The sequence below is a fragment of the Camellia sinensis genome, chromosome 7 (assembly GCF_055761805.1).
Source record: "Camellia sinensis isolate YWXY chromosome 7, ASM5576180v1, whole genome shotgun sequence".
Classification (NCBI taxonomy): domain Eukaryota; kingdom Viridiplantae; phylum Streptophyta; class Magnoliopsida; order Ericales; family Theaceae; genus Camellia; species Camellia sinensis.
This window is the reverse complement of record NC_138967.1, coordinates 41632010-41652612: the sequence shown is the minus strand read 5'-3', so window position 1 is coordinate 41652612 and position 20603 is coordinate 41632010. Positions and strand designations below refer to the sequence as shown.

At 39.3% G+C, this 20603-nt stretch overlaps 1 protein-coding gene across 1 annotated transcript; it reads right to left on the bottom strand.

The window, feature by feature from the left end:
* Positions 1-15882: 15882 nt before the first annotated feature.
* On the bottom strand, positions 15883-20048 carry LOC114276289 (uncharacterized). The gene is made up of 5 exons (XM_082877800.1): positions 19408-20048; positions 18162-18706; positions 17858-18040; positions 17553-17754; positions 15883-17173 (listed from the first exon to the last, which is right to left on the bottom strand). Exons 1-5 carry the CDS (start codon positions 19922-19924, stop codon positions 16476-16478), a joined length of 2145 nt encoding a protein of 714 aa, XP_082733926.1. The 5' UTR covers positions 19925-20048; the 3' UTR covers positions 15883-16475.
* Between the last annotated feature and the right edge of the window lie 555 nt (positions 20049-20603).

Genomic DNA, 20603 nt, shown 5'->3' with positions numbered 1-20603 from the left:
TGTACTTAAAGGTGACATTGAACTCGAATTTGTGCCTACAAATTGTCAATTAGCTGACATATTTACCAAGCCTCTAAATGAAGAACAATTTTGTTATATTAGAACAGAACTTGGTATGATGAATACTCCAATATAATGTTTTAATAATTAAATAAAATAAATATTGTAATAATAATTATTATTATAAAAAATAATAACCATAATAATAATATACATATATTTATATATATAATTTTTCTCTCTCTCTCTTCCGTTCCGTCTCTATCTCTCACCCACTCTCTCCCTTACTTTCTCTTTTTCTCCTTCTCTTGCTGTCTCGCTCTCCCCTTCTTCCTCTACCCTTAGCCGACTCCATCTCCACCCTCACCATAGCCTACAACCAACTCCACCATCCACAAAATCATCGATCACTTTCATCACTATCACCATCCATCCAAATCCCTCACTAATCTTCCAAACTCCATCACTTCTCCACCCGAAATCTGCATCACCATCGTCACCGATTCATCAAGTTCCATCACCGATCCATCAAGATCCGTGACTGATCCATCAAGATCCATTGCCGATCTACAAAAATTCGTCGCCGATCTACCCAATCGTCTCAATTTCTTCCGTTCATCAAGGTTATCACCGATCAACATGTTAAAATTTTTGTTGCACTGTGTTGTATTTTTTTACTTGTTATATGTGCTCCAAATTTTCTTGGATTTAATATTGGTTGCTTCTACCTTGATTGAAGTATTTGTTTTTATTTTTATTTTCTCCTTTTTTGCTAGTGCACTTGGTGTAGTTGTTTATGGCCAGATCTTAAGGGCCTTTGGTGTCATAGATTGGTAATTTATTTCTTCAATTTTATGAAATTTCTAGTGCATTAACTTAGGGAGAGACTCATATTTTGAGATTAACAATCATTATAAAAATATATATATATATATATATATAAAAAGGGCATGTGTATATTCTGTGCATAATTTTAGGGGGAGTATATATACATTTTTTTTCTTATCTGCCATACTCCTTATCTGCACCAACAAACAATTTTTTTGTGCAAAGTCAAAATTTAAATATATATATATATATAATAAATAAAGGAAGAAATGCTCACAATTTTATTTCAGAAAAAGAAAATATTACTCGATTACAGGTAAATTTTCAGAAGGTTTCACAGATTTTTTCTTTTTCACTTCTCTCAACAATTTTTCATGAGCCTCTGTTACATGCCTCTCTCTATTTTCGATTTCTGTGAGTCTTGGCATTATCACCGTTGCATAATACTGCACTGCATTCTCCAACTGTGCATTTTTTCTTTTTAGCTCTTTCTTCTCCTTACCCATATTCACTACTTGTTGTTTTAACAAGCACACCTCATCTCTCCATTGCTGATTTTCTTGTACTCTTGCTTGTAATCGTCGCGCCATATTGGAAACTGCAGTCATGGCCTGTGTACTAAGAGCCATAGTGTGATTAATAGCATCGAAATCATTTCAATTGCCAATACCACTAGAACCCTCATTTACAGGCATAGCATGTGCCTGTGTCACTGGTACTCTCTCTTTTGCCTGCATTACAGGCACCTCATGCAGGTCCGACTCATTGATAGCCAAGGTAAGGAATGACATGATTACAAAAGAAGCTAAAACAAATTTTTCTCTCAAAACACTTGATGATTTTGTATCTTTGCCTCTGATCTGTGTCACTTTTTATACACTCCATTGCTCCATTCCTCGATGCATATCTGCTATCTCTGCTCAAATCTTTTGTTTGTCCATACTTCCTGCGCTCGAGATGCTCCAAAATCCCCACAATGATTCCGACAAGACAGCCGGCCCCTTATTTTATTTTTGGCCACCCAGATTATTGTATCCACTGTGTTTGTTTCTTATCTTCATCTTTATTTTGATGATGTCAAAGGGGGAGAAAAAATATGATTTTGAAAATTATATGTCGCAGGGTTGTCAAATATTTTGTCAAATTTATTTTGTGTCAAATCCATACAAATATTGCCATCATCAAAAAGGGGGAGATTGTTAATCATATTATTTAATTTTGATGATGTCTAAAATATATTAGTTAATATATATATTATTTGACACAAATTATTATCTTTTTAAAATATATATATTTGTTAAATATTATTTAAATAAAATAATATTATCTTTTTAAAATATATATGTTAAATATTATTTTAAATATTTTCAAAAACTTTACTATTCACTTTTTGAAAAATATGGTTAATTACTATTCATCTTTTGACAAATCGATTAATTATATTATTTTGACAAAAATGATTATTTTAAATATTTTCAAAAACTTTACTATTCACTTTTTGAAAAATAGGGTTAATTACTATTCATCTTTTGACAAATTGATTAATTATATTATTTTGACAAAAATGATTGATTGGTTGTATTATTTTGACAAATTTGATATTTATGGGTTGTCTTATTTTGACAAAATTAATATGGAGTGGTAAAATACATTTAGTTTAAAATCTTTACAACATATACAATATTTTAAAGATGACATATATTTTCAGATCCATCATAAATATTATTTATAGAGATTTTTCTGTATGCAAAATTTTGATCAGAACTTATATAACATTATATGCAGAATACATCACGTGCGCTATTAAATTTTTTACACTACATTAATTATATCATATTATAATTAAACAAGAAGAACAAGATGGAGTTATGTATATATGTATATATATATATATATTATAAACTAGATGGAGAAAATTATTTGTTTGTTTGAAAGTTGTGAAATTTGTATTAAATTGTCTACAAAAACGGTGGCTCCATGTTTGAAAAAAACAAGAAGAAAAAATCAATCTTATTTTTATCTTTTTAATTCTTATCATTTGCTGACTATTTAAATTTAAGGAGTGTGCTTATGTAAGCAATGACATCAAGAGCCTGCTTATGTAAGCGATGACATCAGGAGCGTGCTTATGTAAGCCATGACGTCAGCAAGGAGTGTCCAACGGGTATATTTTTGTGTATAAATAGAGGTGTTGGATGTGGAGAAAAAATCAAGAACTTGAAGAGAAAATATTTCTGTGAGCTCCAAAATTCTGAGTATTCTGCTCTTTCACTTTCAGATCTAAGTCTAGCTTTTGTTCTTACACTTTCATATCTACTCTTTGTGAGAGAATTATTGTAAAAGTGGGTTCAATTACCACTTATTCTTATTCCTTATTTTTGTGAGAGATTTTGTAAGGGTAAGGCATTTATTGTTGAGTGAGGCTCAATAGATAAGAGTAAGTCCTGTGCCAAATCCATAAGCTTGGTGGTGTATTTATTCAATTGATAGTAAAGAAATTCTCAAGGAGGTTCCTTGGGGAGTGGACGTAGGCCTGGCGTGCCGAACCACTATAAATCGCAGTGTTTGATTTTCTCTCTCTATCTCTTCTACTTTTATATTGATAATTATTATTTTTTTTTTTTTTATTAAAATTCTGAATATTGTGTTATTTTTAATATTGTGAAATTTTTAATAACCCAATTCACCCCCCCTCTTGGGTTGCCTATCTGGGATAACATAAATGATGTCAAATCATTCAAATAGTCCAAGTAATGCATGCTAGTGGACTTGGCACACAAAGCTAGCAAGCTAAAATGCATTATAGCTATACAAAGCAAGTCATGCATGGCCAAAACAACACAAATCAGAGCTAAAGCATGTTAAAACATGGACAAAAGCTTCTTGAAGTTAAGCCAAAAGCATGCTAGTATGACATGTTAAAGCATGATGCGTGTTAGGTTATTTCATGGAATTGCACTACAAGTGCATGGAGCATACAAGAGGTGACCAAACCAAACCCTAACAAAGGTATGACATGGCAAACCATCACCAAAAACATGCTGAAATGAACTCAAATGAAGCTAGAATAACATGCTACTTCATGAAGCATACAAGACTAGTTTATGAGATTTACACTACAAGTGTATAAGGCATGTAAGAGCCAACCAAACCAACCCAAAAAAAAACCTAAGACATGTAAAAACAACACCAAAAACCTACTGAGATGGCCCCAAAACAAGCTAGAAAGACATGCTCAAACATGAGGCACCTAAAGCTAGTTTGTGAGATTTACACTACAAGTGCATAAGGCATACATGGAGTGACAAAACCAAGTAAAAATAGTGGCATGCCATGCTAAAATAAGCCCAAATACATGCTAAGATATGGCCAACATAAGCTTAACAAACATGCTCACACATGAGGCATTCAAGACAAGCATTGAAGACACAAGGAGAGGGGATGACCCTCTCCTTTTTGGGACCTCAAAACACCACTCCCACCACTGAAATCCCTCTAGATTTCAGTGGTGAGAAGGCCAAAACAAGGTGGTCCCAAAGGCTTAAAAGGAAGACACAAAAGCAAGGCCAAACAAGGCCTAAGAGGGGGTAAACAACGCCCAACACAAAAGTGACCTCAAACAAAGATCTTAAGCACTAAAATTCAGAACTTTTTGTAGTTAAGAGTTAAGCTTGAAACAGTATTCAAAAGGGTCCAAAAGCTTAAGCAAGAATGGGGGTTTAAAAGGTTAAAAACTCACCCTTGAAGACCCTCTTCAAAACCAAAACTCCAGCAGCTTTTTCCAACCAATACCAGTCCAAAAGCTTCAAAAACAACCTCAAGAGACTCAGCTCCAAGAGTATGGTGTTTAAGTGTGTGTTTGTGTGTTAAAGTGTGGTAAAACTACACTTTTAAGGCACAAAATGAAGAACAAGAGCAATATAGAGACAAAACTATATGTATAACTCTCAAGGCAATTTTTCTGAACCTAGAGGAGGGAGGAGGAGCCTCCCTCTTATAGAGAACAAAAACTAAAGCTTCTCAAGGAAGCTAAGCTTCAAGACCATCCCTCCATACACGTGTATGGAGGATGGCTTCAGTGCCCTCCAGCTGTGCCAGCTAGAGGAAAATATCCCCAAAAATGTGACAAAAGCAGTGGTCGGCCAGCTACTTAAAGTGGTCAACCGACCACTTCAAGTGGTCACCCAGAACAAAAATTGGTCGGCCATAGGTGGGAGAAGTCTACACACTGAAAGCAACGTGGTGGTATGGTGGCCGACCAGAAAATGTGGCCCAAAGATCAAGAAAGCCAGTTATCCGACCAGAAAACTGGATGGTAGGAGGAAAAGTGGTCTCTAAGGGGAAAAATTGGTCTCCCACCCTTGTACCACCTTCCAAACAAGGAAAACAAGGTTTGTAGCAAAAATAAACCAAAACGGATGCAAGACGAGAGATCAGGAGGCAAAGCACGCGGCCGAAAGCCTTGAAAACTAGTCTACGGGCATCAAAAGTGGTCTCCCAGACCATAGTGTTCCTCTAGGCAGAGGCAACAAGGTGTGGTTCAAAAACCATGCCAAACGGAGAACGTTAAGCGATCCCGCGCGCAGCCGAAGGCTCCAAAAATTGGAAACTAGTCTCCAAATAGAAAAAGTGGCCTACGACCACAAAAAGTAGTCTACGACCACAAGGAAATGGTCTACAAGACCTCTTCCTCCCTCCAGGAAGAGAAAACAAGATTCGGTCCACAAACCAAGCCAAAGTACAAAGAGTTCAGAGGCCCGGAAGCAAGGCTCTCAGCCAAAAACTCCGAAACCTCAGAACGAGCACAACATGCACAAACACCAAGCGCTCAATTGATGACGTCTGAGTCTAAAGGTCAGTCAAAAATGGGGTATCTACAAAAGTGTTCATGGGGACCAATGCTTGCCCCAACCTTGTTCTTACCACTTGCCTCCACTTTGCCAAGGGATTAGGTCGCTATATCAGAGCGGAGCCCAGTTATTGTCGACATGTCATTGCCCAGACCTAGGATGGCTTTAGGTTGGCCATTTTCAATTGCAGCTTGCCCTAAGATTGGAGAGCCTTTTGGCATGAAAATTCTGGCATGAGATGTGGTCGATGACAGAGCCAATATCCTAAAGGCCAGATCTGCCACAGTTCTCTGAAGATCTTCAACCATCTTCATCAGCTCAGAAGTAGCGGGTTCACGAGTTTAAGATGATTGGGGTTTGAGTGCATCCATCATGCACAATTTCGTGCTTTCTGGAATGAACACCTCAAGCTTGGGTAGATGGACCGGGGTGATGTATACTAGGATTGTAGGTGGGTGGCAATGTATGGACGAGGTTGAGATATGGATGAGGTACTTGGTCATTAGGGTCTTGAGGTGAAGCTATCGTCCAATTGTCAATGAGATTTTGGACCTCATGACAAAAGCGGTAGCAACGATCGGTGCCATGACTGCGCTGTTAATGATACACGCAGTATTTGGTGGGGTTATGTCTAGCAGAGAGTGGGTCAGGCTGAGGTTGAGGATCAAGGGGTTTGAGATACCCTCTTTCCATCAGGACTTTTAGTGCGCTGGTTAGGTTCATATAGAGGGGGGTGAAAGTTCTGCCCTGAGCTCAAGTTAGGCCAGCTGTTTGTAGGCTTGGTTTGGCAAAAGGGTCGACTATGGTGACTGTATTGATTTCAGTGGGTTTGGGAATAGTGCTACCACCAGCATTGGTACTCCCTACAAAAACCCTCCTTATTGGTTCACTTGTTCTGGGAATAATCCCTCTATTGAACGCACTCTCGATCTGAACCCCCAGTTCATGCAAACTTTTGAAAGTGGATAATGGAACTACTATCAACTTTTGCAACATATCAAGCTCAAGGTTATGCACCATTATCTACACTTGGTCCCTCTCAAAAGGCCGATCTGTCATCTGTGCTGCCTTTGCTCTCCACCTTGCAACAAATTCCACAAAAGGTTCTGTAGGATTCTGATGGGTTGTTTCAAGCTCTTGAGTGGTTGTTTCAAGTGGCTGCTACACCCAATAGGGTTCTACCATACAGAGAGAGTTTCTGCGACTTAGTTAGACCCATCGGTTTCAGGACGTCCAAGAAAAGTCAGATATGTACCATAGGATCTCCAGACCCGTCGAAACGGTCAATATGTGGCATTTTGAATCTGTCTGGGAGTCGTACAGCAACCTCGGTGTACCCATCTTCAATGTCGAGAATGGAGTTAAGGCCCTGTGCCTTTTTGAATTGCTTCTCAAGGTTTGCAATTTTTAACAAGGTCGGGTCGTGCTCATTAATATCATGGGGATAAAGCCACTCATTAGGCTGCACCAGGGATCTGAAAACCCGAACTTGAGCCAACCCTTCTCGGGGATCCGGACCATGCAAATCTTCAGCTGGCGGAAGTGGGTCAAAGTTCGGCTGGGGTCCCGAGACTAGATGTGTGGTAGGTGCCCTAGACGGGCGTTGCATTTCAGCATTAGTCCCATCCTGCATGGTGATTCCTTGGTTTAATGCTCATGGCCACAACTTCTTCCGGACTCTATGCCATCACAGATTTGCTGAGTTGAACAAAGGTGATCTAACTGGTGACTGCTGGATCAGTTGAACCAATGAGCCCTATCTGGCTCTTCTTTGCCCTGCCATCGGCGACGGAAACACTGGTCGTCTCTGAACTAAATCTCTGACCTAACAAAGTCTATCAACACAAGTCCAATGTAGCCGGGGGATATCGGAGCCTTCTGAAGCTATAGTTCCAGACTACCTTGCAAAAGAGAAAACAGACAGCATCTCAGCCCGATTTCACTAGAACAGATATGAGCATAGCTGAATAACTGTGCTCTCTACTGAATTCTACCCCAAAACAGATACAAACTTGGCAACTGATATACACATTCCTGTACAATTTCACTGTAAAGCACATACCAGTTAATTGAGAGCCAAAACACCCCTATGAGGGGATAGGGTTACCCTGTCCTTATTTCGTCAGGAGCTAAGGGTTCACTACGCACGCATGCGATTTCATACAATCCTACATTCGGGTGAACAACCTGTCCTAGTTTGGAACAGTTCGAATGGCTTCCGATATGCAACTAGGTCAATTGGTCAAAAAGGGTGCCTTAGCAAGACCACCTAATATATCTCTCACTCCTAACACCGAGAAGTGAAAGGAGGATCAAACGGTACAGCAGTGGTCCATATCCAAGGTTTGTGTTCCCATCGTGGCAGAGGCCGTAACCGGTCAGCCTTATGGCAAGCTTTTCCAAGCATGCCTCTGGCAAAACGCTCAAGAATAGCAGATAGCAAACACTGTGACTTAGGCGCACCTATGCAAATACAATGCAAAGAAACACATAAATGTAGATAAAACAACATATCATGAGTTTGAGTCAAGTTCTCTAAATCCCCAGCGGAGTCGCCAAAAACTGTGGACTCGACTTTCTTCACGCCCACCTTCGGAGAACATTGAATTGGTCCTACTGTTCGGACTCCTGTCACGGTTCTGAATCTAATCTCTCAAAGTGCAATATGAGACTGATAAACACCAAAGAGTCCAATCCAACAAATCATTTTGAAAAATTAATTTTAGATCAAATAATGTCAAAACTAGACTGCTTTGCCAGATTACAAAGTTACTGCCTAAATATTTTGTTTTTGGAAAATTTAGGAAACCCTAACTCATGCCAAAGGCCACGTGTCCGTCATCACCAAAGTTGCCTCGGCTCGAGAACTTCGGTACGAGAGGGGAAGGTCCTGAAATGAGCACCCCCACTCACCCAATCAAAGGCTCGGCCTCTACTAAACATGATATGTTATTTTATAAACCTCATGTGTTCTTATTCTGATTATTATCTAACATTACTATGTGATGCGCACTGCATACAAGTATAGACTAAGTCGCAAGGATTGGAACAAAACAATTCATGTTTGTTTTCGAAATGGTTTGAAAATGCCACCCGCAAGTGGGCTAAAGCGCAGATTTGCCACCAAACATGATGGGCTTAAAACACGATTTGCCACTTCGCAAAGTGGGCTTAAAACTCACATTTGTTGAATTGTCCAAATTCAAGCAACAAAGCCTTCATCCACAGGCATTCATGCAGTTAAGCATATAAGCACATAGCCTCATGGCAAGCATACTAAACATGACATCATTCGCACTCATGCAAGTATGCTAAAGCGTAAAACTTACAGTGTACTCCAAGCCAAAAACAAAAGCTAGCTAGAAATATGCACGATCCTAACTACTCCCTCCGTCCCAAAATATTAGTCCCTTATTCCATTTTTCATTGTCCCAAAATATTAGTCCCTCTTCAAAAACCAAGTACAAAAATAATATAAATTTCCTATTTTACCCTTCTTTTAAATTAATAAACAACATAAAAAGTACAATTATGCATTGATATTCCCAAAAAATGTACTATCAAAAGGATAATTTTGGAAAATCAACTTTTTTCAAATGCAATAATTGTACTACCAAAAAAAGTTGGATTCCCCAAAAGGGACCATTATTTTGGGACGGAGGGAGTATACAAAATGCTTAGTGCAACACATGCAATATGAATTAAATAGGCTCGGCTATCTAATATGGCATTTGCAACACTTTGATAGCATGCTTTTAAACACGTATTCAAGAAAGTGTATTGAAATAACAATGCAGTTTGAATGATGCGCCGAGCCTCGGTGCATGCAAGACAAATGAATGATGCACGCATGCAAGCATAAGGTATGCTAATCAAAATATGTCCTAAACTATTCATCATAAGCGGTTAAATAAAAAGGAGAAAGACGTGGGGTTGAAAGACATGCAAACACACACACACACACTTATTACAATGTTCTGCCCTTGCAAATGAGGGTCCGAATGAATAAGCTAAGCTAGCTACGCTAAGCTAAGCTAAGCGAACTAATCTAATTAGACTAATAATTACAAATTAAATGAATAACTAGTAAACTACTTACTAATTATTACAACACTTAACTAATTAGCACACTAATTAATTAAATTACAAAACCATGCCAACTAACAAGTAAAGTATTAACTACATTACCTCAGCTCTGCTTGGAAATTAGAAGATGCATGCTTCGGTTTTCGTCCTGAAAAGCACACCGGTTTGCTCTTGAGAGGCTCTGTTTGCAGGGTTACTCCAAGAACTTTCTGCTCCACCTTACCAATTCATTGCTGAGGAATGCACCAGTGGCCTGCCGGCCATTAAGGCTTGCTGCCGACCATCTGCCGGCCAAAAGAGTGTTTTGCCGGTCAAGGATGAAGCCACTGTCCACTGCCTGCCACTGGTGTGCTGATTCACCAAACTGCAACAGAGCACAGACAGAGGAAAATGGAGGTTTTTCCTAGGACATGTTTGTACTGCACCCTCTCCTTATCATCTCAAAACATCAAAGGAGTGGTGCTCTTCGATCCAAAACCACCAATCAAGCATTTTCAATGCATGATGGCCAAAGATCCAAGTTGTACACTTTCAATAAATGCATAAAACAAGACTCAAAGATCCATTACCCTATCATGCATGATCAAAGGTGATGGAGACCAAAAGAGATTGGCTCATTTCATCACTTTGAGTATGAAATAGACCAATTTTCCTTGTATTCAATATAACGTCTGATTGAACACAATGCAATGCAAACACAACATGCTTATCTTGGTCATGTTTTACTTGCTTCATTTTGTTTACTCATTTTAGCATTACCAAGCCATTCTTTAATTGGTTAAGTCTAAGATGAGTGCCCTCTAATGAGAGAGGGGTCAACCAAAGGATTGTTTAAGACACGAGAGGGCTCATGCCTTTGGCTAGGAGGAACCCTCAAAAAAGAGTTAAAGCCATTGAGCACAAGCTCTATCTCAAGCTTAATCATAAGGTAACCAACCCTCAAAGCAAATGAAAAGTGAAGAAATGAGGGAGGTTGTAGACTTTTTAGTGCTGAAATGGTATGCCAAATAGTACCACAACATGCAAGCAACACATGCAAGCAACACATGCAACTCATGCTCAAAAGCCAAAAGCATTAAACTAGTGAAGAACACTACACTAGAGGCATGCATGATCAAGCTTAAATGACCAAACCAGCTCTGGACAGAGCTTAAACATGCCAAAACAGTGGCTAAGACATGCTGAGATGGAAGCATGAAAGGCAAGAAAAACATGCTCGCATGTTGGCTCACAAACAAGACACAAAACATAACTCTCAAAAGCAATGAAAGAGTGAAATATGTGAGAGGGTGACAGAGACATATACACTGAAAACATGTGTAAAATGATGTTATGGCATGCAACCATCTCATGCACAACATGTTAGGGGCCTTAAAGCACAAAGCTAGTGAAGGCATTTGCACTATAGCCATGCAATACAAAGCTCACAAGGGACAAACACCTTAAAACAGTCCTAGAATAGTTTAAAAGGAGCCCTAAAACATGCTTGAAGTAAGCTAAAAAAGGCTAGAATGAAAGGCTAACACATAGCACAAACTAGACTATCAAGCACCATTGCACTACAAGCATACAAAGCAAGCCTCAAGTGGCCAAACTAGCTCAAAACAGAGCTAAACAAGGTCAAAAAAGTAGCAAAAACAGCTGAAATCAAGTCATAAAATGGTAGAAAAAACATGCTCACATATTAGGCTATCTACACTTACAAGCAAGACACAAGGAGGGCACGCCAACCCCTCCTATTTTGGACCTCAAAACATGGTTTTTGCCACTAAAAATTCTCTGATTTTCAGTGGTTAGAAAGGCCAAAAAGTTTGATTTAAAATAACTTTGAAAGATGGCACAACAACTTAGCAAGCAAGCTACAAGAAGGGTGGACCACCCCTAACTCCAGAAAGGGCTTAAACCACCATTTTTAACCCTTAAAAATAGAGGTTTTTGTAGTTGGAAACCAGGCCAAAAACAGTTTGCAAAGGTGGCAAAACAAGTGAGCAAAACAAGCTTAAAGGGAGAGAGTTATACCTCTTGAAACACAACACAATTTTAGGCAACAAAACCAAGCAAAATCACTTTCAAGAGCTCCAAGAAGACCTTCTAGAACCTCAGCTCCAAGATAACCCAACTTTGGTCAAGGATGTATAGGCCAAGGAGATGTGTATCTACAATTGTATGCACTTATGCACAAAGGTTCAAAAGAGAGAGAAATGTAGAGAGAGAATTGTAGAGAAAGAGGCTCCCAAAATTTTCGAGAGAGGCTCCCAAAATTTTCTTCCTTAAATGTTCTAACCTTGAAAACCATAGAGAAGGTTCTCTATATATAGAAGAATGCAAGCTCCGGTCGAAAATATCCCAAAAGGGACAACTGGAACACAAATATCTGCCAAAATCTGGCTTTTTTCATCAATGGCCGGCAAGAGATCATTGATGGCCGGCACATGTCCATTGTTGGCCAAAAAAGAACACTCTTGGATGGAAGGGGGCTTGCATAGGCCATTCATGGCCGGCACATGGCCAAAAAAGCCCATTCATGGCCAGAAACTTCCACCTTTGGTTGGCTAGAAAAATCTACTTTTTGGGCCCAACTTCAAATGGGAATATATCCTTCATCTAGAGTCATTTGTAAGTCATTCTTGAGCCTAAATTGAATCCCTGGAAGTCTTCTTCCAATGGTGGTAGCCTCACATCAAAATTCCAACTGTGCAAAAAATTATGCTCATTTTAGTGAAAACTACTCAGTTTCAATCCTACCCGAATTCATGCTCAACTTCTCCTCAACTAGTTTTCTTCTCTCCTTTCCCATTTTCTTCAACTCCAAACCCCTAAATAAGGTGTTTTGAAGATTTTTTTCAAAGATTTTACCTCTCTTCCATTGATTTCCACTTTGTCCTTGCTCAGTTTACCGAAAAACGCAACATTTAACAAAATGCGAGCTTTGGAACATCGTAGAAACTTTTTTTTTCAAAAATGTTTTGAAAGAGAGGGTTGTAAGGTTTAAAATCTTTTTGGTCAAAATAGTTTTGGTCCAAAATGGGGTGTAAGGTTAGGATTTGAAGCTCTTCTTGCCGAAGAAATCGAACCTTTGCACTGCCCACGTTTCATCACCAAGTAAACAATCAGTGGCGCCCAAGTCTTAAAGGCGGTCAAAAATGGGGTGTCTACAACATCTTGTATAGTTAGGATCATGCATCTTTCTAACTAGTTTTTGTTTTGGCTTTGTGTACTCGGTAAGTTTTTATGCTCTAGCATACTTGCATAAGTGTGATTGCCATATTGCCATGTTTCGTATGCTTACCATGAGGCTATGTACTTACTTGCTAAACTGCATGAATGCCTGTGGATGAAGGCTTGTTGTTTAAATTAGAATGATTCAACAAATGTATGTTTTAAGCCCACTTTGTTGTGGCAAAATCATGTTTTAAGCCCACTATGATTGGTGGCAAATCCGCAGCTTTAAGCCCACTTGAGGGTGGCAAATTCAAACCATTTTTCGAAAACAAACATGAGTTGAATTGTTCCAAATTGAGCAAACTAGTCTATACTTGCTTGTGCGCGTCACATAGTAAAGCTAGTGTAATAACCAGAATAAAAACACATAATGTTTATAAAAACATCATGTCATGATTAGTAGAGGCCGATCTTTGATTGGGCGAATGAGGGTGCTTATTTCAGGACCTTCCCCTCTTATACCCAAGTTCCTGAGCCAAGGCAACTTTTGTGATGATGGACACGTGGCCTTTGGCACCAGTCAAGTTTTTTTAAATTTTTCCAAAATAAAATATTTAGGTGGCGACTCTGTATATGGCAAAACAAAGCAGTCCAATTTTGACACTTTTTGATTCAAAATCAATTTTCCAAAATGATTTTCCAGATTTAGACCCTTTGGTGATTATCAGTTTCATATTGCACTTGTGAAACTAGATTCAGAACCGCGAGAGTCCAAACTGTGAGGCCTTTCTTTTCAAATCCCTTTCCGAAAGGCGGGACACGAAAAAAGGCGAGTCCACATTTTGAAGTTTGGGAGTTTGGCATAATTTAATATTTTGTTGTAGTTTAGTATATGTGTGTGAGAGAGAAAGTGATTGATTGATGTGTAAGACAGAGAAAGTGATTTTGAAATTTTTTTTCAAAAAATTTAAACCAAACAAAATTTTCAAAAAATTTCTCAAAAATTGTATTTTGAGATGCAAACCAAATAAGCCCAATAGCTCTACAACTAAAAGTAGATCTAGCGTTTAAAGAAAGTGAATCAAATCAAAGCCAAGCCTGAGGGAAGTTTGCAAGCAAGGAAATCTTTTCTTTTCTTGCCTTTTTCTTGCTCTTCAATTTATTTCAAACTAGCAAGTATGTTCTTGTTTTTCTCTGATTTCAGAATATTTTAGTCATGTTTTACATAGATGATCATGGTTAGGGTGTTGGTTTAATACAAAGCTTCATATAGGTTAGTAGTTCGGCATGTTTTTTTAGTGTTTTGCATGTTCTAGTTAGATGCATATTTGTTGCCTATTAGGGTTAGTTTAATCATGACATAAACATAGATATAACCCAGTTTAACATCATATATTCAGCATGTTTAAATTTGTTCGGTATTAGCCCATCATTAGGGATCCATGAAACATCTACGGGTCTAGGTTTTATCAGTCGAACCAAATCGCGGTGTCTATATCTAGTTTTCAAAGAAAGCTGCCAATTTGGCCTTTGTTTACCCAATTGATGATGCAATTGGTTCTTGCAAAGGAGTCAGAGTAAGCTTCACTTGGGGTCAACTTAGATTGATTAGTTTTTGCAGAAGTAAGGGCTGCTGAAGAGTTCTTGGTTCCTTGTACATGAGGAGGAGATAAAGTACTTTGAGTTTTTCCTTGTTATTCGAAGGGGGCGACAGGAGATCTTGGACTATAATGTCCATTGGTTTCTCAGGTTTCTTCCACAGTTGCATCAACTTTGGTCCTAGTGTCTTTCAGGTTCCGAGTCCGTTGATTTGTTAGGACTGGAGGATGCACTCATTGCTAGCTTCTTCTTCTTCTTCTTCTGGTTTGGGAAGTCACTCTTTGGACATGTACTTGGTTTATGGCAAGAAAATTTGCATCTTCTACCACCAGGACTTTGTCTGCTCATGGGGATAGGATTAAGGGATGCTGGGTTTGAATTTTCTGGCTGAGATCCAGAGGTGGTTTTCTTGGGATCTTTACCTTTGTCTTCTGCTTCCTCCAGTACAAATGGTTACTGTGGAGGAAGACAAGTGAGAAACAAAGGAAATTTAAGGAGTTGGTTCTTGATTTGATTAGAGATATACCTCGGCTAAAGATGATGGATCATCTTTCTTTATCTTTGCTTGCCTTAATCTTTTAGTCCGGTTTGGGTTTTCTTCCTTCCCTACCCTTAGGGGTTTTTCGAGAAGAGATTGTGCAACTGTAAGAGAAATGTGGTAGGATTAGTGTTAATAATGGAGTAATTTGGGAATGAATATAGGCTATTAGGGTCTGGAGGAGTGACCATGGTTACTACTACTGTTTTGATGGGAAGGTATCAACTTTAACATGGGTACCTCTTTTCTCTGGAGAAATTAATTCATCTAGAGGATCTTCTTTTCACAATGTGTCTACTAAGGTGATGAGGTATTTGGTTATGGGGGAAGTTTCTTTCCATAAGGTTAGAAGACGGTTCCTATACGGTTCCTATTAGAAAGACTCTTTCACGAAGACGGAAGTAAACTTTCCCCCCTGCAATGTTGGCTTTTTTCTGTTGTCTTCGGAGATCTGGCTCAGTTTGTTTTGTTTCGCTTTCTCCATAACAATTAATAAAATATTAACTCTAGTTATTGAATAAACTACATGATCTATCTAGATCACGATTGAATAAACTACGGAGAGTGTACAAACTCTCCTACTACTATTTTTCATTTTTAAACAACAAAACATAAAAACAAAACAACTACAATTGAAGAAAAAAATGAATAAGAAGATTTTAGCTAAGACTTAATAGCTTGAAACCCACAAACAAAACAACTTAATCTTTTTATTATTATTATTATTTATAAGCAAATAAGACAAGCAATAGGAACATTTTTTTTTTTTATTTATCCAAAAATGAACATTTCATTCAAAATATGAAATAGAAGGCACAATGAAAAAAAATGCAGAGAGTGCAAACTCTCCTATTGACTATTTTTCATTTTTAGACAACAAAAACATAAAAATAAAGCGACCACAACTGGAGAAGATTTTAGCTTGCACCTAATAGCTTGAAACCCACAAACAACCCAACTTAATCCTTTTTTTTTTTTTTTAATCAGCAAAGAAAATATTATTTATGAAAACATGGGAGAATCCATGAGATACATCAATAATAGAAAATAGAAAGCAGGAAGACAACTTCCCTAAAACAAGCCTACTAGCTAAGCATAGCAGCTAGAGGGGAAACCAAAAAAAAAAACCAGAAAGCAGTCTGCAACAATCAAAAAAACACTGAACAAAACACTGAGTGAAAAATAGCTAACGACAATGAGGAAGGAAAGTTAACACTGAGTAATCATCTGCTGGAACTCTGGAAGTGCACTTTCAAACCAACCTCTAGGAAACCAGACAGAATCGTCAATATGCCCGTCCTCGAAACAGCAGCACCAAACGAGCAACACCTGGAATAGTTCAATAGCAAAATACCATAGCATCCACAAAGACCACTAAAAGCGCCAAAGAAGAGATAGGAACATAAAGGCAATCAACAACATCTTTTTGGAATGCAAAGGTGGCCAGTCATGTGCCAACTTTCACCTCCATCGCTATGTGCATAAGGGCAAGATGGAGTGAAGGCTTTGTTTAAAAGCATGTTCCATGCTGCACTCGGGTCCTGAGTTGAGAACATGGTCCAAGTAGCAGTGGAATTCTCATATCTACTATGTGTGATGCGATTGAACTTCTTCACATTCTTGTTCTTATTTATGTTATCCGGGTCAATGTCGAAAGTGAAGATATCTCCGTAAGGCCTCACAGAGTGCAGGAAGAGAGGTAAAGATACGGGATCAGCAGACACGGCAGCAAGATCTGCAGTCACAACAATGCTCTTTCCATCCGGGCTGAAGAATGGATGGTTCACATGCCCTGCAACGTCACTTCCACTTGCCATCACTCTTACTACCACTGACGGATCATTCACCTTCACTAGAAACACCGCAAAGTATCCTGGGTCAAGACCATTGTCCTTCTCTGGTGTACCTTCAGGCTTGTCGCGGGTTGACGAGAATACTATCCAATCTCCTCTTGGGGACCATTGGCAATGTGTGTCAGTCCAAGGCCCATTTGTTAGCCTTGTTATTTCACCTCCTCCATATTCCCCTGATTGTGCGTTCTCCATTATGTACAGATTCTTGTGTTTTTCATCCCCTCCATCTCTTGTAGATCGAAAAACTAATTTCGTCCCTGTTACAATTTTCAACCCATCCATCAGCACAAATTAAAACTGGAAACTATAATATTATAATAAAGGGTCTTTTTGTTATTCAAAAGCATATATATTGACATTGGAAAAGGCTATAATATTATAATTAGTTGCTGACTTCCTAATCGGTTGCCCAAGGATTGGTGAAAAAATGTAGGATTTCTTTCTTATGTATTGACCTTGAAATGGCACACATCATTAAGTTATCAAAATAGTTAAATTACTTTCAATGGATAAATTGAGCCCACCAATTAATTCTTGAACTAAAATATTATCTCGGCGAGGAGCCATGCCAATATATACTATTCTATTATAATTGGGTATTTGGAAAGGAATTCGAAAGAACAAGTAGGAAGTTACCGTCTGGATTGGTGGATGGGAAGGCATTATTGGAACCTTTTGTGAGTTGTACACGACGCTGTGCACCACTGGACACGTCAGGTATAGCGCAGATGTTTAGTGTTTCTTTAGACTGGAAAGAAGGTCCCATGTTAACATACAATATATCCTTTTCTGGATTTTGGCTCCAAACTGGTGAGAAGACGTTGTCTGGGCCTTTTGTCTACATAAACAAAACTAATCATCAACTATCAATCAAAGATAAACACAATTGCAAGATAAACACAATTGCGCATTATAGTAATATTATTCTTGTACTTATGTACCTGGTAAACAATACGCATCCCTTTGCTATCAGCTACCCACACGGCCTTGAACTCATTGTCCACAAATGCAAGCTTGGAGCCGTCTTTGGAAAATGTTGGAAAGATTCCTGGCACCCTAAACAGTCCTACCTCCGGATGCGGGGAATCGAGCTTGTGGGTATTTCTTTGGATATCTTCTCCACTCTGTCACAAAGTAACAATTGTACGTATGTATTAGGTTAGCTCTTAAGTTAATTAAACATGGCTGGCTAGAAAAGGTATTCAAAGGTGGAATTAGTTTGAAAAGTGGTTAATCGGTGTGTACCTTGAGACGGTCGCTCGTGCATCGATGGTAACCAATGCGCTTCCCACCATCTATCACAAAGGGGTTGAAATGGTCAGCCTTTGGCATGGTATTTTGAGTGATTCGTATGTTCTGTTGCTGTCCAGTTGAATCAAAAATCTCAATGTGCCGATACTGTGCTTCTACACGGACGACTTCCAGGAACTCTGATTTCTGACGAATAGTTGCCACTGCCACTGTGGTGGCGTTGATGGCTGCTGGAGTCATCGCCTTAATTCCGTCCGGGGTCACACGAGATTCCATACCGTTGCTGAGGTCGGCACGGAACACACCCCAAAATTCCCCTTCCTTGCGGTGGAAAAATATGACATTGTCACTTCCCCACGTCGGCCACCCACCATTCGTTACAACCTTCTTGCGGTTGAAGGGCTTCTCTACATTCATCACAAAAATGTCAGTCTGTAGATCTTCGATCTCGCCATCCCAACCACCAGCCTTTTCCTGGAACGACGCCACTGCTATCTTCGTCCCAGACGGTGCAACCGAGGGGCTTAAATCAGCTTCCCCTGTTTTTTTTTTTTTTTTTTTAATAGGTCAAAAGTCATATTGATGAAACAGGAAACGTACAAACTATAAAATCCAATGGCACAGCTGGAAAACTAAAGAAGCATCAAGGCTACCTCACTCACACAATGCTCAATAGAATCAAGCAAAAAGCAGCTCCGAAGCAGTTGGCAAGGAGCCAACTGCAGAAACTATGAAACAGCTACAACCAAACACTAATAACTTCAACAAAAAAATCTAAAACCGCGAACCCGAAAAGAAAAGAAGCCTACTTGGAATCAAGCCTAGAAACTTCCAATGTCCAAAAGGCCCTAGCAAGGCGCTAGTCAGTTTACAACACCGATATCCAAAAACTCCACCAAGAAAAATCTGCTAAGAAACATATGGGCTCCAGAATAAGAGACACCAAGCTTACTGGGACCTTTAAAGAAACACCTTTGCGTGCATCCATCTAAAAGCTTGAGAAGAAATCGATTCAGCTATTATAAATGGATCTTTCTTTGGAACAGAGCAACCTCAACTCAAATCACCACACTTGTCACAAAAAATGAATCACTCACAAAAAGACTTACAACAACAGCTAGAACTAAATATTAATAACTTCAACCAAAAAAAAAAAACACTAGGTGCAACTAAGGAAGGAAAGAAGGAAGGAATTATGGGTGGGTAGTAGTAAAAGAATGAATGACGAAAGGAACCTTACCTGATAGGGTGAGGCGGTCGGTTTTGCCGGTCTTAAGATTGGTTTTATAGACGGCAGTCCAGGGCTGACGACGATCAGGGGCGGGGTCCTTTGTGGTAACATAGACGAGATTATCACCGGCAATGCAACCACTGTCTTCCATGCGAGCACCACCGAAATTGGCTTTGCCGAAAACATCAGCCAAACAGAAGACTTTGACTTTGGGTGGGTTGTCATTGAAGCGGAGAGCTATGTGAAGCAATTCGAGGCCTTGTCGTTCGGAGACGAAAACCATGCCCGTGAGACGACCTGAATTTACATCGGCCTCTTTGCCTTCGGAAGCCAATTTTTCGCGCTTGAGAATTGTCTTGAGAGCCGCCGATGAAATTTCTTGGCCGTTGTAATTGTAGTTCACTCCGTCAGTCATGGGAAGCTCATCTTGCTTCGATGTTGTTTGAAGCGGGCACGAGAATATGTCCAGCGGCACCGGTGGTCGGTAGGTTGCGGAAAAGGCAATGCTACCTCTCTTCTCTGCCATCTTCTTCTACGATTTCAATCTTCCTTCTTTTCTTTCGCTCTAAGAGTAAAGTCAGCAAAAGCTCCAGCAAATCGGGGTATTTATTAAGGGCCTGGAGATGTCAGAAATGGTGGGCAGTCCGTCCTCCGCTCCCCCATCTACTCACTATTTATGTTTTCAAACCCCACAGCTTAGACCATCTCCAACGGTGAACCAAACCCACCACAGCTTAGACCATCTCCAACGATGAACCAAACCCAGCATCAGATTTAAATTTTGATGAAAAATCCACTTTTTCACGCTCCAACGGTTGCACCAAAGTGATACCAAAATGAGAATTCAGCAAAGAAGACATCAAACTGAGATCAAGACACAGATTTTACCAAATCACTATTACTGACCGTTGAAAATGGTACACCGGTCGACCAACTGGTTGCCCGGCCGGTTGACCAACCGGTCAACCAGTAAAAGATTCAAACAGTTCAGGAAAAAAAGTTCAAACCGTTAAAAAAAAAAAAAAAAAAAAATTTTTGCCTAACCGGTCGACCGGCCGGTCGACCACCCCGGTTGTCCCGAAAAAAGTTCAGAAAGTTCAAAAAAAGTTCAGACAATTCGCAAAAAAAAAAAAAAAAAAAAAAATTTTTGGCCTAACCGGTCAACCGGCCGGTCGACCACCCGGTTGTCCCGGGATAGATTTGGT

What these genes read in the sequence shown, in the direction of transcription:
- LOC114276289 (XM_082877800.1), bottom strand. Translation starts at nt 19,924, where the DNA reads ATGGCAGAGAAGAGAGGTAGCATTGCCTTTTCCGCAACCTACCGACCA. An exon ending in GCACGAGCGACCGTCTCAAG is followed by an intron (nt 18,041 to 18,161) that starts GTACACACCGAT and finishes ACTTTGTGACAG; the next exon opens with AGTGGAGAAGATATCCAAAG. An exon ending in GGATGCGTATTGTTTACCAG is followed by an intron (nt 17,755 to 17,857) that starts GTACATAAGTAC and finishes TTGTTTATGTAG; the next exon opens with ACAAAAGGCCCAGACAACGT.